The sequence below is a fragment of the Thermobia domestica genome, chromosome 6, assembly GCF_964235325.1.
Source record: "Thermobia domestica chromosome 6, izTheDome1.hap1.1, whole genome shotgun sequence".
Lineage (NCBI taxonomy): Eukaryota > Metazoa > Arthropoda > Insecta > Zygentoma > Lepismatidae > Thermobia > Thermobia domestica.
Genome location: NC_137459.1, coordinates 37,501,859 through 37,522,597, shown reverse-complemented (window position 1 = coordinate 37,522,597; position 20,739 = coordinate 37,501,859). Strand labels below are relative to the sequence as shown.

The 20,739-nt window shown below is 38.0% G+C and overlaps 1 protein-coding gene across 8 annotated transcripts in view; it reads right to left on the bottom strand.

The window, feature by feature from the left end:
• Positions 1–20,739, bottom strand: part of Cadps (calcium-dependent secretion activator 1) — a 794,056-nt gene that overhangs the window by 415,516 nt on the left and 357,801 nt on the right. For all 8 annotated transcript variants that reach the window (XM_081761521.1, XM_081761520.1, XM_081761523.1 and 5 more), the window contains exon 4: positions 865–1,000. In XM_081761521.1, the coding sequence (XP_081617647.1) occupies positions 865–1,000 (136 nt within the window). The remainder of the gene's footprint in view (positions 1–864; positions 1,001–20,739) is intronic.

Below are 20,739 nucleotides of genomic sequence, written 5' to 3'. Positions count from 1 at the left end.
TAAGACATTTAACAAGTCGGCTCAACTACCGGCAACAGCGCAGTCACTGACCTTCGTTGCCTAGCAACAGCGTAAAAGAATACTGCCGTGATTGGCAAACAATCCTCCCTCTCGTTTTCTTTACAACATGTCCAGCTACCTTCAGACGCCACCTTTCAGTAACTCGATAATAGTCAGAGGAAAAGATGGTGACGTTTGTACTCACGAGATAATGTTGTCGTTGTGGTGCCCACTCTACGTCCTGAGGTAAACTAGGAAGCTTCTTGAAAGAAAAAAAGTGGCTAACTCCAGTCTAGAAAGCCAGCTTTAACGCCGAGGGGAGCCGACCTATACATTGCGTCAAAGGTGTGAGTGTCACAAGCCGATGGGTAGGCCCTAGCTCCCTAATAGTTGTTCCGACATGAGTATTTTTTAATAGAAAGAAACAGCGATGATAAATGACACAATCCATCTAATCAACAATAGTATTTCGTAGGCTATAGTGCTCTTTGATAATACATACGATATACATATCTATAATCAAAAATTTTATTGATTGATGTATCCATTTAGGATCTTATCGAACACTGATATCAAGGACGGAACATACTCGTATGTAGGTTTCCGAATCACGTAGAGACTTGGATCCAGAGCAGTTGGAGAGTTCATACGTCACAACACAAAAACAGACATTCAGTCGTCTTAAAGAGAGTTTGAAAGTTGGAGTCCAATGCAGAATTCGATTTCATGGAATTTGATATCACAAAATTTTATATTTTTCTCATAACATCTTCAGTGTTCGCAGAGAAAAAAAAATATAATGCAGTTTTTTATTATTAGGTAGAGTAACTAAAAGGTATTGCAACTATAAAAAACATAACTAACCTGTAAATCAGCTTCTGCCTTCTCGCTGACGACTGAAGGACTAGGGCTTGTAGGTCGGGGAAGGGAGTTGGTTCGAGAGGTACCTCCACCAACACTCAAGGTCTCAGCAGAGACTGCACTGCCTGGTGACAATGACCTGTAAAAATAGCAATTAAATTTTTGTATAATTCAGTGTATAATCCACCACATGGATTTATTAATAGAACAGTTTTATAATAAAATACTCTTCCTCGCTAACATCAATAAAAGACACAAACGGGTGAAATAACTTTCTCAGTCAACTAGACTGGTAATCAGATTCTACAGTAATATATTCAAAATTTTGTTTTATACAAGCCCGATAAATGTAATCCTATATATGTATTTAAAATTGGCCCATTTTAAATCGAGCCGTGAGCAATATCAGACCATGGAAATACCAAGATCATTATAGCAGTTTAAAAACAATCAAATCTTCCAATTTTCGTATGCCCTGGGGGCTAAAGGAGACGGGTGATTAACGAAAGTAAGGGATTATAAAATAATTCGTGGAATGACAATGTGAGAGGAAACGAGAGATCCGACGGACACAATGTTGAACAATTTTCAAGAGAAAAAGTAATCCCAAAACGACCCTCCGGATCTGGGATGGTTTTTATCAGGGTTGGCAAAAACCATGGTTTTTATCTTTTTTAAAAAAAAACGTTTTTTCTGATTTAAACCTGCTTTTTTAGGTTTAAACCAGTTTTTTTGGGTTTAAATAATTTGGTCTATGTATTTACATCACATATGGACACAAATAAGTTTGTTTCATCTTGGTGTCAATATGCAAGAACCGGGTTATGCTGGAAGGGGTCACATAAGCATAAAGCGCAGTCCAAACCGTTTCTCGACTTACATCCGAGAGAAATTGTCATCCATTTGAACTCGAAACCGGGACTAATTCGTCACAAATGCGATACGTCTGCCGACTCACTCACGAAGGACTCTCGATAAAAATACGTTGTATTGATCTTTACATACTTGTTAATATAATTGTCAAGAGTCATTTTAGAAGGACAAAAATATAAATAGTTGCACAAGTGAAACCATTATACAGAATTACATATAGACAATTTCAAATTACTGCAGAGTACAAAAGAACTAATTTAGTCCCAGTTAGTTCACTACGAGTTTTATTAGTCCAAGTTAGAAAAAAAAATACGACGACTTCATTTGCATATCACCAAGAAAAGTGAACAAAGACACGAATAATTATTTGAGACCATTTTGGCTCTCACCCATTTATTCATAAGTAGATACCAAAGATACTTCTGATTTCAATAAATGCCTCTCGTGGGGTTTGTATAACCCCCCAAAGTAAGGCATTTCGATGTATTTTATAGTAAATATTATTATAGTAAACATTATTAAAACGAAACAATATTTAGAATTTTTCTTTGATTGCAATTGCGTAACAATTAATAACAAACTATAAAAAATCACAAAAGAAACATTCATAAACTATAAAAATAAAAAAAGTTACTTTTGTAGTATAATCTCTCTGAGTAACGAATGGGGAATTTAAGTCTGAATATAATACGAATAATATACGGGAGTGAAACGTGATAACCCACAAATGTGTGTTCATCAAGAGATTTCGAACACTTACACTTTTACGATTTTTTTTTGTTTTTTGGTTTAAACCAGTTTTTTTTTTAAAAAAAACAGCTGGTTTAAACTAAGGCTTCAACCATGGTTTAAACCAACCAACCCTGCTTTTTATCGTTTCACTTTAACGCTGCAACTTAGGGGACGGAGATATGATCGAAAATTACTGATATTAGTGTCGAAACCATATGTTTCGGGATCGCTGAGATGAATATATATATATATATATATATATATATATATATATATATATATATATATATATATATATATATATATATATATATATATATATATATTTATTGAACAAATTCCCAGATACAGCATAATTGTGCCATTTTACACAGGGAAATGTCAACAAGCGGGAAAAAAAGAAAAAAGAAAAAGAATTAAAAAAATAAACAACAACAATAACATCAAATAGTATTAACAAAGAGTGCACAAGTAATATTATTTAGCCAGCACGCGTTTTATTGCTCTTTCAAACACCGTGTAGCTCGAAAAAATGTCCACCTCACTTGTTAGATTATTATAATAGTTGGGTACTCGGTGAAAAAGAGACCTCTGTATAATTGTCAACCTAGGGCGTGCAAGATGGAAAGGTGGGTATTCCGGGTTTTGTGGGAAGGGACATGTAAGGATAGTTGTTGAATTAGGGTTTCTGATCTTAGGTTCCCATTTACAACCTTATGAAGAAACTTCAAATCAGAGTTATTTCTGCGTACTTCCGGCGTCTGGATGTTAAGATATCGCAAAATTTCCTCCTTAGGTAATATTCGAAGTGCGGGAACACGAAAACGTACTATTGCAATAAAGAAATTGAGAACAGACTCAAGTCTAGAGAGATGTGTAGGTGCGGCCATGGCCCATATGGGAGAGCAGTATTCGATCTTGGGTGCTATTAGAGTTTTATAGAATGTTGTTAATTATGCCACAGTACGTAGTTCAGTGAATCGGTAAAGAAGCCCCAGCATACGCATTGATTTCTTAACTATTGAGGAGATGTGGTCAGAGAACGAGAGTTTCGAATCAAAGATGACACCAAGATCATTATGACTGGCAGAATGTGTTATAGGGGAATCGTTAATATGGTATTTGGAGGGAACAGGAGACTTTTTCAGAGTAATTGTAATAGCGTCACATTTCTTACTGTTAAGTTTCAATTGCCATATTTCACACCAGTCTACAAGATAATTTATGTCTTCCTGTAGGGCAATTGTGTCATGGAAACATGATATTTCTCTATATAATTTGCAATCGTCAGCAAAAAGCAAGAGCCCACTAGGATTAACTGATAGGTGAGAGTAGAGATCGTCCATATACAGGACAAATAGCAGGGGCCCTAGTACGCTTCCCTGAGGCACCCCCGAGATCACAGGTTGGGGGTTAGAAGTCGCCCCTGAAATAACAACTTTCTGTTTACGGCCCTTTAGATAACTGGTAATTAAAGAGAGAAATTTACCATGAACATTAAACCTATTGGAAAGCTTGTGGAGAAGAAGAATGTGACTGACAGAATCAAAGGCCTTTGACAGATCAAAATAAATGACATCTAATTGAGTATTGTTTTTTATACATTGAACTGCACAGGAATGAAGAGTACTTAAATTTGTGAGACTTGAGCTTTTCGGTAGAAAGCCATGCTGAGAGGTGTGAATGTAAGGCAGCGTGAATTTGAGAAGCCTGTCTTTGATTATTTTTTCGCAGATAATAGATATTACAGAAAGAAGAGATATTGGCCTATAGGAGGATACTTGATCTTTAAGTCCTGATTTATATATTGGGGTCACATGAGCTAGTTTCCAGCTGGTGGGATAATATCCTTCTCTGAAGCATCTATTGAATAGGATGGATAAAGGAACTGAAATAGCTGAAGCAGTTTTGTTAAGATAGAGAGAGCCAATGTTGTCGGGCCCAAGAGATCTATGTGGAGAAAGCGACTGCAAGAGAACCAAAACCTCACCCGGGGTGGTAGAGAGGTCTGATAAGGTGTTAGTACAAATGGGGAGGAGAGGGGGAAGATGGGTTGTAGGGGGAAAGGCGGTAAATGTTTTACAGAAGTAGTTATTCTCTCGATCACAGAAATGTCCTATCTTGCATCTTCCAGAATATATATACAGGGCCGAATTTAGTGGGTGAGCCGGAGAATGCGCACCCCTCTTCGATGTGAATATACACAATCTAAAATAAGAAGCTACAAGTGGAAACAGCAGCATTCCGAAATTTTCTGCTGACATGTTTCCGTTTCGGCTCAAAAGAAAGCGGAATTTTGCAAAATCAATAGTTTAATTCAATTTTCTGAAGGTTTAAGGCAAAGGATTTACTAAGCAAAACAATATTCCTCATTCACATCACAGATGTCTGAAGACATTTATAAAAATCAAATGTAGTGGTAGTTATTGATGCGACTCCCGTCAAAAAATCCTGGACCCGGTCCTGTATATATATTGGTCCGGTCAAATCACGCAATGGCATTATATTAAAATCATCAGATCCTAATTTCGCGATACTCATTCGCAACAAGGCTCATTTGAGATCCTTGGCAAGCAGGCTACGATTACATCCCTCAACTCCACCAAACTTAAACAAGCGCCTCCACCAAAACGACCTGCATTTCTTTCAGTTTTATTCGTGGAGTCTTCTTACACTGGTGAGGAGGTTCAAGAAGAGCTTCAATATGAAGGGCATACCATCCAAAAGGCTGTTCGAATCAGAAGCAATGCTTAATATGGTGCGTATTGTTACATCCTCCCAGGGCACAATCGATAATTTGCTCACCCATGGAGCATATATTTATAAACGGAAACATCGTGTTCCGCCCTCCAGGTCTTCTACACATTTGCCTTTCAACTCTACGATGTGAGAAATTTCAGTAATACAATTCACATCACACATCAGCCTGTCCAAATACGACCGTTTGCGGCTTTTGCTTTGGACCTCATCAGAATCGAGTTTGTCCTAATATGGCACAGCCTCTGAAATGTCCAACTTGCACCGATCAACACCCATCTTATAGCTATAAGTGCAAAGTCAAACCTCCCGCTCAGGAGTCTCGCTCTGAACTCGTTGTTCCTCTTAAAACTGTCGAATCATCTACTTCTACTAACAACTCAGTTAACGATCCCGTCATGGTTAACAAACTTCTCGAATTTCTGGCTCTAACTCTACAAAATATTCACCCTTTTCAACGTCAGCACGTCCTTCAACAAATCATAGCCGCTGCGAAATCTAGGTTTCATGTCTCATTATACGCCATTTATTCAAATAGCTACGTCCACTTCCACACAACTCGACTCGACACATCTGTATAATCGTATTCATTATGGATATCGTTTTCCTGTTTCTCAACATTCGCTCTCTTCTTAAGCACAAAGTGGTATTCGAAACACTCTTGTTAGAAGAACACGTCACAGCTTTCCTCCTAAACGAAACCTTTCTTAAATTTACTTCATCTTGTTCTATTTCTCGCTACACTTTACTCCGCCATGATAGTCATATACCAGCCCTCAGAGCCAATGGTGGAGCTGCAATAGGTTTTCGACACACAATCCCGTTTCGATCACAGAAATGTCCTATCTTGCATCTTCCAGAGTATGTCATCGCCACATTATATTTCCGTAATATCGCTCTCACTCTTGCTACCATCTATGTGCGCCTTGGCCTCCCTATCTCTGATGCCTTCTTTTTACACATTTCAGATACTTATAAGCACTTCCTTATTCTGGCCGATGTCAACTTTCATAGTCGTTCACACGCCGACCAAACCTCCTTTACTGACTTTATCACAGTGCATACTACAAGTATTATTCTCAATCTTCCTCGCTGTACTCGCCCTATCAGCAATACCACTCCCGATATATCATTTGTTTCAAATACCATCATTCATCGTTGCACTATAGATGTTCTGGACTCAATCGGCAGTGATCATGCACCCATCAAACTCATATATCATTCAGGTCTGGCTCCTGCACAATCCTTACCTTCACCACGTCTATCATTCCGTTATGACAAAGCCGACTGGCCTCAATATCGTTCCTATCTTGAAAATGCCTTGGTCGATTCCGAACCTCCTACCACACCAGACGAACTTACACAACAGGTTGCTCTCATAACCACTTCGATTCAACAGGCATCTGCACTTTATATCCCAAAATCTGAATCAATCCCTTATCGTCCAAAAATACCACCACAATATCTAGCCTTAGTCCGTCGATCACGTCAATCTTACCGCGAATTTCTACGCACCAGCAATCCAGAAGCTCTAAGACTTCATCACGAACTTCAACGCACGGTCCACAACTATGTTTCTGCTTACAAATTACGCCAGTGGGTTAATACTTGTAATCATCTATCCGATACAAATCATCCTACTCGCTACTGGAAACGGTTTAATGACCTTTGTGGCAAACACTCCAAGACTCCATATCCGATTCTTTTACACAATACGCCATTGCATTCCGACACCGAAAAAGCCAATGTCTTTGCGGACTATCTCCAAACTATATTCACACCCTCAGAATCAGATACCATAGGCAACAATCATCCAGTAGAACAAGTTGATCTTAACTGTCCTTCACTTCAACCTCATGTCTCTCATACACTTCCCAATCATGTTCTTACCACTTCCATCACAGTGTCAGAAATCATCTCTGTCATCCAGCACAAACGCAATACCTCACCAGGCTTCGACTCCATCACCTATCGACATATTAAAGAAAGCCCCGCTACCCTACTCACGCTTCTGGCACTCATTTATACGTTCATATTACGCACAAGTTTTTTCCCCACAGACTGGAAAGTATCCAAGACACTCATATTTCCCAAACCAGCTAAACTACCGTCCGATGTTTCTTCTTACCGACCTATTCAGTTAACATCTACTTTCATCATAATATTCGAGCGCATTCTTGTGAAACGCCTACACCCATATTTCCTAGACCGTCAACTACTACCGACTCATCAAGCTGGTTTCCGTCCCTCCTTCTCTATTAACGATCAGCTACTTCGTCTAACAACCCTCATAACAAATCATTACAACTCTATTCAACCATCATGTCTTGTCCTTTTCGATCTTGAAAAAGCTTTCGACAAGGTTTGGCATATAGCGTTAATTTAGAAACTCATTAAATTTCAAATTCCGATTGCATACATTCGCATCATTTATCATTTTCTCGTCTGTCGCATCTTTTACATTGCCATTAACGAACAGCTATCTCATCCAATTTTCCTCATGTGCGGAGTTCCTCAAGGTTCTGCTCTTTCCCCATTATTGTACATCCTTTTTGTTGTCGACCTTGAACATCTTCCTACTGATGTCCACCCGTTTCAATATGCAGATGATACAGCCTTTCTTGCTCTTGGCAAAACTATTCAGGATATCAACCTCTCACTACAAATGGCAATCGATCGTTTCACTCACTGGTGTTCTAAATGGAAACTCAAGATTAACGCCACAAAAACTCAAGCTATTGTATTCATATCACCCCGTAAACGCACTAAAGTCCACCGGAATCAATCTCTTCTGTCACTTCATGTCCATAATACGCCAATCTTTCCCAAACGAACTGTTACATACTTAGATATAATTTTCGATCATCATTTAACTTGGAAGCCTCATCTTAATCATGTCAAAGCTAAAGCCTATAACCGCCTAAATCTCCTGAAATGACTCACCGGCACAATCTGGGGACTCAAAGCATCCGTTGTTCTCAACACATACAAGGCTTTCCTCCGACCCATTCTCACTTATGGTTTTCCGGCATAGATCTTCGCTCCTTCCTCATACTACCAGAAACTAACCATTTTAGAAAGACATGCTTTCCGTATTGCCTTCCGCATTTCTCTCCCCAGACCAACCCGTGATTTATATTCCTTAATATCATTTCCTATACTCAGCTACCATCTCGAAAGCCTCCGCTTAAAATTCATAACTCAGCGCTACACACATCACCATCCTCTACTGTTTGAAACTATGCACCATCTTGCACTTCACTCATCGCCTGCACGCTACCATAATACTCCACTTCATCTTCTCTTGCTACACAGTCCCTCCAGTCCATCTCGATCTACAGATCCTCGAAGACTATCGTTTGCCTGTCCATCTTCCCCATCTTTTTCCATCCTATGCACAGTGATTCCATTTCACTAACAGGGTTCACCACGTCTCCATTAGCCTAGAGCTACCCCTAGACAGAAGATAACCTCATTCGTCTTTCTAACAAACTTATGTTTTGTTGTGGCGTCAAGTGCATTTCACTTCATTACTCATTTTCATCATGCCTTATGATTTTTCTTTCTTTCTCTCTTTTTTTCTTTCTTTTTTTTGCTCTTTGTCTCTTGTATTAAATTTCTCACTCGTTACATTGTGTTTTCTACTCTAACTGAATGTGAATGTGTTTTCTATCGTGTAAATGTTTATGTGAATGTGGTGTTTCTACTCTTATTTCTGTATTATAAACTCTGTTGTATTTATGCTCATGACTATACCTTGTTTATGTTCCACAATAACCGCAAATATGTTTATGATCGCAAAGATCATAAAGACCTTTCCACCAGAATGATGATGATAATAATAAAGTTTCATAAATAAATAACAGCCCATAGCCCAACAACCGATCCTTCACTATCATAGTGATTCTCTCAACTCCCTTCCCTAAAAGAGGGTGTAGCCCTCTTAGAGGTTGCTAGCCAATGGTTAATCTTCAAGGAAAGCTTGTTTACTGCTATTGTAGCATTTTAATAGATAGATAGACTATTATTATTATTATTTGTTGGTTGTAATTTTAAATATCATTACTATGTTATTATGAATCATATTTTCTCGTGCTATGTACTACTCGCATGTAATCAGTTTTCATAAACCGACGACATCAAGGCAAGAATAAAAATATCTGAGAATGATATTTGGAGGGAAATGAGATTGACGAAAACGCATTGTCACTTCAGAAACGTAGACATATGTAATTTAATCTTACCTCCAGCGTGTAATATACGCGAGACCAGGTGGTGTGTGACACTTGAAAGGGAATTTCCAATCTCGCGTTCAGTGCCCTCGTGAAGTAAGTGGATTCCATTGGAACCACAGGAATTGAAATCTAGCAATCTACCTTTCACTAGGAGAAACTACTCGAAGTTGATCGCGGGAGTTTTCTGCAGCATCAAAACTGCAACTTCATATCTAACGGAAGTAATAACATGTTTCTAAGGCTAAAAAAATGGAATTTCCTTAAAAAAAATATATCGAGTGAGACGGTAATTGACAATCTATGATATGTGAACGATACAAGGGGAGTTATCGGGTCTTTACACAATGATTTCTTTCTATTATATTAGCTGAAATACCTATTCTTCGCAGTGTCAGATAAAATATCTATGTAAACAAACTGAACGACGAAAGGGAAAAAAATATTAGTCATTTTCTACTACTTTTACATGTCACGGTAAACGCCCCCTGAGAACATCTGGTTCGAAATTTAAAAAAAAAAAAGTAAACGCCTCTGGCCCCAGCGGATTGGGGCTGTGTTTGGAAGTCAACGCCTGTGGAAGTATCACCATTGATCTCAGGGACCGCGAAAACTATGGATTTGACACGAATGTAATATCGGTCATTTTGGATTATTTTTACATGTCTCGGTAAACCCCCGCAGGTAACCCCCGGCCCGTATACAATGGTAGATTAATTTGAAAGTCATCGCTAATGGAAGTGTCACCACTGATCTCGGCGATCGCGACGACTATGAATTCAACAATAATATCGGTCATTTTCTACTACTTTTACATGTTCCGGTAAACGGTCCCCTGATACCCCCTGGTTCTACTTTTGGAAAAACGCTTCGTCTTGCTCTGAGGCCTGGACCAAGGTACTCGTGATCCATTTGTCTGGTCCCCAGGCCGCACACAGACAGACATACACATACAAATAAACTATTTATTTTATTTATATTCGATACTGATTTCTTCAACATATTCTTAGTTTCAATTTGAAATTATTTAATATATATTGCATGCGTTCAGGAAAATCTGACATACTTACTGAGCGATGAGGCTCAAATGATAGAGCGTTGGCTTCGCGTTCGAGAGGTCGTGAGTTCGATTCCCGCTCCGAACATCCTGACTGGGATTTTCCTTAGTCCTACCAGGCAAATGGCGGGATGGTGCCTACTAAACAGGCCCTGGGTCATACCTTCCCAAATCCTTTATATTGTTATTGTTGTTCTTAGGTATGCAGTATAAAATGTCCTCTGAGCTGTATCTGGTGATTGTTAAGTAAATAAATAAACAGATGTACAGTCTTGTTTTAAAAAACGTCCACCCATCTCTTCTTGAAAATCACTTCATTCTTACTTATAATTGGAATCAAATCAAAGATTTTTTTTTTTTTTTTTTTTTAAGGAAATAGAGATCTGAAGCTGAATTATTAGAATTCCCTACTTACAGTTGCCAGAATCGACGAACTAGAGTAATGTGGGTGGCCATGATTCTTTGAAGAAGGCTATACATATTTAGAAATATATTTTTCTGCTACTAGATCCTAATTATATTTACGTTTCTACTGGCTTTCGCGACCGCCTTCTCTCGCCATCCCCAGGCTGCGAAACCTCGCACTAAGGGAATTATTGTTGAAATCGCAATTGATAGCAGATTTCTAGCACTTCGGCGGTTTAAAGAGATAGCCGTTGAATTTGGATATACCCTTGCTAAGCTAAATTGGTACAAAATAAAAAAAGCTTCTCATTATACTGATTTTGATTATTGGCGCTGAATGTTTAAAGCGAATGGCGGATTTCTACCATTTCCAATTTCAATAAAGAGTTAAAGGAGGAGACACAACTAATTCTTGGGACAGGCCGCGGTGGCTCTGTAGTCACCCCTCCATGTAGTGGACCGTCATCATTGGTGAGGGGTGGAGCTGAGAGGGAGGCTTCATTATTCATTCGTTTCACCCCTCATTGCACATTATTGCATGCCCCCTCAGCCGCGAATACCGCTACGGGACTTGCAGATTGTTGGTGAGAGTCGGGAAAAAACAAAAAGCCCTCCCTGATAGTCTAGTGGCTAGCTAGCACGTGCGCCTTTGATGTATGGGTCCCGGGTTCGATTCCTGGTGGGAGAGCATTTGAAATTATAAATGCCCCCGATGTGTGTGTTTGTGTTCCTGTCGTTCAAGGTTACTGGAAATAATTGGAAAACGAGTATAAGCGAATAGAAAATAGACACCAGTTACTGAGATACGTTGAAAAAATGTGGTATAGAGTTCATCTCTGGTGCATGGGGTCCTTCGTTCGATGCCAGTTCGCGCCAAGTAAGCTTTTGGTGGACAAACACCGTGTGTGTGGATTTTCTTTGGGTTCTTCCGTTTCCTCCCACTTTCTTCGTTTCACCATTTCTTTCATTTTTTCATCATCAACGTCTCCTTTAGCCTAAATGGGACAAGCATGTGACGTAAAACTTAAAGATTTCATTATTCTTATAATAATGAACCATTAACAAACATTTTTCATTTTCTTTTTTGTTTTCGCTCGAATACCTGTCGGCAGATAGATGGCCATAGCCGTGCTATGAGTCTCACCACACTATAGAGATTGGAAGCTGAAGAAAGAAAAAAAAACTTTCATCACGTCAATAAATATGTCAGATTATATAGCTTTTTTGTGTATGATAGCACGAATACAACCCTATTTTTAAATCTGCCTTCTAACGGCTCGTCTTTGCAAGAAGATGATGGATGTGGATAGTTGCATGCCAAGTTACGGAACACACTGTAATTGAGGAGTTAAGACGTTACGAATTAAAACAGTTGATGCTAAGCACTTTATGGTCTATGCAATTTTTGAAGCCACAAATTAAAGAATGCGGCACGAAGAAGATTGATTCAAATTACTAGTTTTGGTAAATCCTCTCAAAATACGAGAACAACACAATGTATTACAAATTTATATAGCTCAATATTTCCACAACTGAAAAGTATTATCCTCTGTCTTAAATTTCATGAGCGTTTCGTTTCTTTACATAAACCTCATTACTGCTATTATTATTAGAGTCTGATAAGTACACTCATTTAGACTATAATTTTGGAGCCGCCCAGCAAAAGAAATCAGGGGCGGATCCAGAACGGACTTCTGGGGGGGGCGGTGGGTTGTAATACTGCTACTTAGAGCTACTTTTAAAAGCTCCAAATTTTGCGTTGGGTTTCATTTATATATAAAATAAGAAACCTTCCCCTTCTGGGGGAGGGGGCGATCGGGGCAATTGCCCCCCTGGATCCGCCCCTGAAAGGAATAAAATTTCAGTATATCTCACTTGCCGAATTTGAAGGTGCTGTTCTTGTTGCTGTCTATGTTTCAATACGCAAAGAAAATTTTATACTTTTATTAGACTTTATTTTAAATTACAATGACCAACTTATCGTCAATAATGGATTCAACACTAAGTCGTGGCTACACAAAATTTCATTGTTCAATACACCAGAATCCTAAGACGAATATTCAAGCTCAAGAAGCAGGGGAATGGTGAATGGTGGAAACTTCATAACGAGGAATTACATAATTTATATCATTTACCAAACATTGCTAGGGTCATCAAATCTAGAAAGCTCAGGCTAGGCACGTCATGTAGCCAAAATGGAAGAAAGTAGGAACGCTTTCAATGTTTTTAACTGGAAATCGAATCGGAAAACGACCATTAGAAAGACCAACGCGCTGATCGGAAGACTATATTAAAATGTATCTCGCACAAATACGAATACAAAGTAGAAACTGGATCCAGTTGGCTAAGAACAGAAGTCAATTGAGAGCTTTTGTGAACGCGGCATTAAACCTGCGGGTTCCATACACTATAGAGTTAGTTAGTTATACACCAGGATCACTCGAAAAGGGAATCAGAAATGCCCACATCAAAAATTTCTGGTACAACAAATTAAATTAAACTATGTAAATGTATAAAGGGAAGAGGGAAGAGGGAATCAAATATGCCGTAATAGGCTCAAGCCTACTCGGTGTAGACATTAATTCTGGCCTGATTATTACTCCAACTGAAAAGCAGCGTGATTATTGCAGTCAACAGCAATAATGTACCTAAACGTCCTTCATGATGTTTTAAAATTACAGTAGATTAACTGTTAAGCGACCACTACGGGACCGGACCTTGATCGGATAACTAAAAGGTTGGTTAAAACGAAAATGACTATTTTAAATCCTCTAAATTTTATATAATCTCTATAATGGTTAAAAGTGCTTACAGTATTAGAATTCAATAAAAGTATCTAACCAAAATCAGAAGTTTTGACCACAAGCTGTTCCCATAACACTCAGGTGAACGAAATATTGTACATTGAATAAAGCACAATAGACTATAACACAAACCATACACTCATTTACGGTATATGCGTATTGATAGAAGAAAAACCACAAAACTGAAAAAAAAAATGATTAAGCTTAGGCCTATAATGCTGAATGAAGGACAGTACTGTATTTCATAAACACCATTTACTAAACGAAGCAAAATATATTTGAATTATTTTGCTATAAAAATATCTACTTTTAAAAAGTGTGAGATTTGTGGGGTCGTATTATTGTTGTAGAGTACCGACGTAATAGAAAAGACATTGACTTATTGCTTGGCAAATTGGCAGCTAAAGAGAAATCGGTTTAGAGAAAGGCCATTGCACCTTCCTAACTGAGTACAGTAGTTAGAACACAGTTTTCAATATTATATAGAGAATTACAGTATAACGCTAAAACAAAAACTGTCGGGTTATTTCAAATTCATCGACTACAATCATTAAGGGTATGTGAACGTATTTTTGCTAGTGACTATATATATATATTTAAAAAAAAAAGATGTGTAATTTAACTTATTGTCGCATGTAATGCCGTTTAGGCTAAAGAAAATGAATGATTAATAAAAGTGAATTAATATAAAAGAATTGGTGAACTGTGGATATGGGTGAAAACGGAAGAACCCGTGAAAACATGAAAAATATATTCTGTACATACTCGCATGAACTGGATTGAGCCAGAGATCTCTCGTACCAGAGGTGAGCGCTCTTACCACTAAGCCGTGTGCCCTGTTGACTGTATTGTTGCTAGCAAAAGTGAATACGTTATCTTTTCCTTCTTAGGGTAAATGTGCCAGTCCTCGACCACCTAACTCATTTTCTTAGGGTTCTTAATCGTTTTTCACTCAATGGGACAACTTAGGAGGATGCAAGTAGCTCACATGTGTTTCTAAAACTATATTTTTCTATACTTTATCCAAAACTGAGATAACTTATACCAATTATGTAATATTAGTCGGAGAAACACCAGTAACTGATTTCTTTTAGTGTCCGACCATTTTTCGTTAATGTTCGACCGCCTACTGTTTAGTCATCGACCACTACTCGGTTAATGTGCTTTTAATTATATGAAGGCTAATGCATAACTTTACCAAACTAATAGCATCTGTAGATGTTACATCATTAGTTTTTCAGATGTCACTTCGCAATTTCGTACAATAGTCGCCGAGATTAAGTAATTTTGTGATAGTTTTGTCAAGAAAGGGACTACCAAATTTATTTAAGGTTCAGTGGAATGCAGCACCAAACATGCTTCGTCTTCTCTGGGTTGAAGGGGTATAAACCCCATCTTCTAAATTCGTTTTTAATTACTAATTGTGTTGCTACCTTGTATATCACTCTTTTAATTAGTGGTGCAGAAATAACACGTGTAACATTTTACTCAGTTTCCATGTAGAACTCTCGAAAACGATTTGAACAATTTTTCAGTGCTCATTATACGCCGCAGGGTTGAAGAATATGTGTGTTCTTTGGTGAAAGGCAGTAGAGTACTATAGCATGGCTGGAACAAAATTCGCTTACTTCCATTGCCAAGTGAGTCTTGTGACCGTCGATTAGCAGAAGGACTGGTTTCTTAATAGAGGGATCATTCACCCATTTCAGGAAGCCGTTTGCTATCCATTCGTAGTGTTTCACTTTTCATCCAGCCACGATCTGACCTGACCTGCCTTTGAAAATCTCTGAAGAAACTGCACTGATGACGTCCTTTGGAAGATGTCTTACATACAGATATACGACCATCGGAGATACAATTTCTCCTGCTGCGGAAAAAGTGCAAAACAGTGTTAATGTTTCTTTCTCGTTGCCCTTTACCTAGTACATATTTTTACACGCTTTGGACCCCAACACCTTTCCTGATTTGTGACACAGTTGAAAGCTGGATTCATCAGCATTAAATATTCGCTTAGGATCATGTAGAATATCAGATTGTCCCGTTTGTTTCAAGTATTTCTCAAGGTCCTAAAACCACAAGCGAATGTTTTCCTCGGTTACAGGGTCCTGTTCAAAGTTTAGGGACACGATTTGTGGGTGTCTCCTCAAGTAAGTGTAGTACCAGGTTTCACCAGCTCGATTGTCTTTGAACGGCGTTTTGCCTTTTTCTGAATCGACAATTTTTAACACTGTTCAGAAGATCATATTTCTTCTGTAGAAAGCCCTTTTGCTCACATTAAGAAGCCAGTTTGCTAATCCCTCTTCTTCTTTCTGTGTTAGGTATGGTTCTGGATCTATTTTTCGCTTTTTGGGACAGAGCTTTTTGTAGATCCTCGTTTGAATAAGCTGGCAGTTTGAGCTTAGGTCTACTCACTCATTATCTCTGAAAGAAACAAAAATTCTTAAGGACATGCAAGGAAAATATATGTATTCCAGACGTAAGCTGATAGTAGCTATTCCGCTAACAATATTTGAATGCGTTCCACGACGAAACGAGAATAGTGTAGTTCAGTATTAAACGAATTAGACCAAATATAATAAATTTATTATTCAAATTAAATGTCATACCCTAATAGTGCCATTAATTTTCCATGAAAATGTTGGGAAACTACATGAATATTCAGTTACTTGAATTTGAATTTATTTTATGGCCTTTAGGCATCTACGGTTCCGACCGGGATAGGGTGGGGGAGAGGATGTTGGAAGTTAGACGGCCAGGGCCTATTTTGAAGATACCATCCCAGCATTTGCCTGGTGTGACTGAGGAAAAACCCGAAAGAACTCAGTCAAGATGGTCGACCGCTGGGATCGAACCGAGGACCTTCCGAATGCTAAGCCAACGCTTTACTATTTTTTTCAAAGTTCGTCTCAGCCGAGACGTTAAGCCTGAATGCTCCTCGAGCCAATTGGAGGTAATCCAATCCTGACAGGGACACGAACACAGAAATATCGAGGACAATTAAAAATACCCTTGCTCTTGAGAGGGATTCGAACCCTCAGTGGATTGCCTCTTCACAATTACCACAGAGTCACGGCCATTCGGTGAATATTCATGTATTAACGGTAAGACTCAGCAGATGATTATACAAATGTAAATTGATCACTGAATTAGTGTTTGAATCAAGAAATTCTGCGAGAAAATACAAACGCAAAGCATGGTCGGACACTGAGAAAGAAACAGCTAATCTTCGACCAGTACAAATGTATTACGAAAAGTAGTGGTCGAACACTAGTAAATGTTTTCGTATCCCATTATAACTTCAGAATTGGTAATTAGGTACTCATTTCATGTAGATGAATCGAAAGTTAGTCGTTATTGATATTTCTACAATTTTTCAGTGCTCGACCACCCTGTGGTCGAACACTAGTTAACAAAGAATATTTCATAAGTCATTGTCCGACCATTACATTTTATTGATTTATTCTTCATACCTTACAGTTAATACTAAAATTTAATTACTGAAATGTGCTCTACAGTTCCATGTAACAGAATAATATGTGCATTTCTTATCTGCTGAGATAAAACTAGAGAAAAGCACGAAAAACAGGTTGCTGTCGTTCCCATTTGCAACAGATTAAAGTTGTCGAAAAGTCAGTGCGTCTTCCGTAGGCATACATTTGATTGGCTATTACCGAATGCATGTGCAATATATTTTGACAGTATCTTTGTGATTGGTTCAGAATAAGCTGCAATTCAATTATAACGGTAAAGCATGCTCTTTTATCGGAAAATAAGCCTAATATATGGTTTTAAAGTGAAAAGTGGTCGGCAACTAGGGGGTGGTCGAAGACTGGCACAACAGTGTTGTCAGATGGCGGGAAATTTCCCGCAAAACGGGAAATTCTTAGCATGGGCGGGAATGCGGGAAATTCTAGTTGAAAATGGGAAATTCTGTCAAATCTTCTTCCTGTTCATGTCTTTTGTTTCTCACTTCTTGTCTTCATCTCTGGGGTACATGGAATAATACATGGATTAGAACCTTGTTTGAAGGTTAGAAAACAGCAAGAGAGGTTAATAAACCGAACACAATTGAACTGGTTGTTAATCGGGCCAATATCCATTTTCTGCGAGAAGAAAGAAGGGAAGGAGGGTTTATGTCCCTTTACTTCCTATATTTGTTACGAACAGTCATTCACAGAATGTTAGAAAGAAGAGAGGGGAAGGGGGGAAGGACATAATACTTGGAAGTAGTACACACAAACACACATCGAAAATGTATATTTCTCTCTATACCAAATATACCCTGTAACTACAGATAGAAAATAGAATGATGACCCTATAATAGATTTCTCCTCCCGCAGGAATAGATGTACTTCTGATTGATTGTTCATTGTTATAGAATTTTAATTTGAAAACATTAATACTGTATAATAATAATTAATTAATTATTAATGATTAATTATTTAATTAATGATTGATATTCTTTCTTGGCGGGAAATTTTGCAACCGATCGGGAAATTTCAGGGCTTTGGGCGGGAAGTCTGTTGTTCTGAATCTGACAACACTGTGGCACAACCACCCTACCTTCTACAGTAATTGATTGTTGTTCCAATTTCTTTTTCACTTTGAGTGGGAAAACACCACATGAATTTACCCTATTTGCTCTTTAGGCTCTGTATAGTTTGATAAAGTTGAATCCTTTACTGTCATGAGTCGAGTGATATTCGATATTTATTTATTTATTTATTTATTTATTATCGTTGTATGACTCAAGGATGTTATAAAATAGAGGATCTGCCCATATGTATCTTCATCCTATTAAGTCAAAGAAGCCAGAAATAATCAAACATCGGCACGTCTACTCTCGTTGATTGGCTACTCTCGTTTCCGCCATGAATGTTGGCTCAAAACACTGCGATCTTATTGGGTAGAGCAAGTGGAGTAAGGGTGGCGAAACTGTGAACGTATGGCTTCGCGATTTTGCTGTATATGCAGATCCACTATTTTATAACATCCTTGGTGTGAATGGTAAATTTCGACTCGCATTTTTATTTTGTTTTATTTATAATCTCGTTGTTAATTATGTTCTCTGATTTGTTTGTTTTGTGCGACATTAAAATTTATAGCTTAGCGTCTAGCGTATCACGCCTTAGGCTAACGGAGATTGCTTGATTATGGCAAAATTGGTGGAACAAGAATGTGGAAAAACTCCGAGAAAACTCACGGACACGACGCTATTTATCACAAACTTCCATGGTCTGAGATCAAACCAAGGAATTGTTGTAGTAAGCATGAAGACTCAACAACAAAGCCATCGAATCACTAAGGGACAAGAACAAATTGATGGGACAGAGGAACTGCGATTATTGTAAATAATAATAGAATTAATATTCATATTAAAATAAGATATTGTGAAACTTCAGTGCGTGTCAGTTTGATTTTGATTATTTTATTTTCTAATGCCATATTTTCTAAAAAGTATTGTTTCCATCATGCCAGGCGTTCTGAGGTTTTACACGCAGTACTTGGTCACTGCTTCTCCGTATCGAAGTATTCAAATGCAACGGATAAGTCATGCAATAGTCTCTGAATTCAATGAAAGCATGAAACCTTCCCAAGCTTATTACAAAATTAGAATTGCATGTCTAGTGTGCATATTACATTACATAACTATGCACGATTAAGAAAAAGATCCATGCAATCTAAAATGTGTCAATAGAGCGTGTTACATAAACACAACTAGAAGTTCCGGATAATTGGTAAAGTTGATAACGTGAGGAAAGAAACAAAAATATTTCCTGTGAGAGGAAATCTTCAGTTTTGAAACTTAAGAATTAGGATTAAGAATTATATTTCTGAGCTTTCGGCATATATGGCCATGTTAGCTCTTTATGTACGAGGGTAACGACCTTCGGCGAACACACTATTCGAGGAAAGGAAACGAAGAAAGGTTTGGGGAAGGAATGAAGCGGCCTGGGACCTGTACGGTAGGTACCATCCCAACATTTGCCTAGGGTGAATGGAGAAAACCCAAGAAAACCTTACTCACGATATCTGGCCTGAACAAATATTTTACAATTTTTTGACCGAGTATCCCCTCCGGGAATCGAACCCGGGATTGCTCAAATCAAAGACAACGGCATTAGCGACTACGCTACACGGGCTTTGAAACTGAAATATGAAGAGGTTACCATAGATTTAGCTAGTATAATATATAAAACTAAAACAATGAAGTCTTCCTCTCGTCTAGCGGTTGGCACATGCGCCTTTGGCACAAATGATCATGGGTTCGATTTTCGGTGAGAAAGCATCGCAGTTTGAACGCATTGCGGTGGTTTTAATCCCTCGTAAACTGTAGGTCCACGTCTCATATAGCCTCGATAATGAAAAGAATATACAAAACATGAACAAAGAAATAAACAAAAAAAATAATAAGTAATTTTAAATCTGATTCACAATGAAGTATCTTGTTTTTATAATACATCATTAATTTCCTTCGCTCAACGCAGTCTTCTTTTCGGCATACAAGACTATAGTATTCTCCAGAAGTTTTACACCATGACCAAGTTTGTAAATTTACAGAAGGACATATCAAAATTATAATACTAGCAGAATACGCGTTCTTCGAACGGAGAGAATACGTTTCATTTTGGACATAAAGATGTGAATTTGGATTTAAATGACATCGGAAGTGTTACTGTTTGTCTCAGCGACTCCAAAAACTATGGATTCGGCGCTAATATTGGTCATTTTCGATCATTTTTAAATATCCCCCTCTTCCTCCTCCCCTACGTTGCACCGTCAAAGTGAAATGATAAAAATTATCTCAGGCCTGAACCTCATCTATGTTGAAAATTTAATCGAAATCGGTGTTCGAGTGGTTCAAGAGTTATAGATATAGATATAGATATAGGTATAGATATAGATATAGATATAGGTATAGATATAGATATAGATATATATATAGATAGATAGATTACTGATAAATATCATCGTGCAAACAGTAATTTATCAACGGGGTCGATATAGCTTAAGCCTA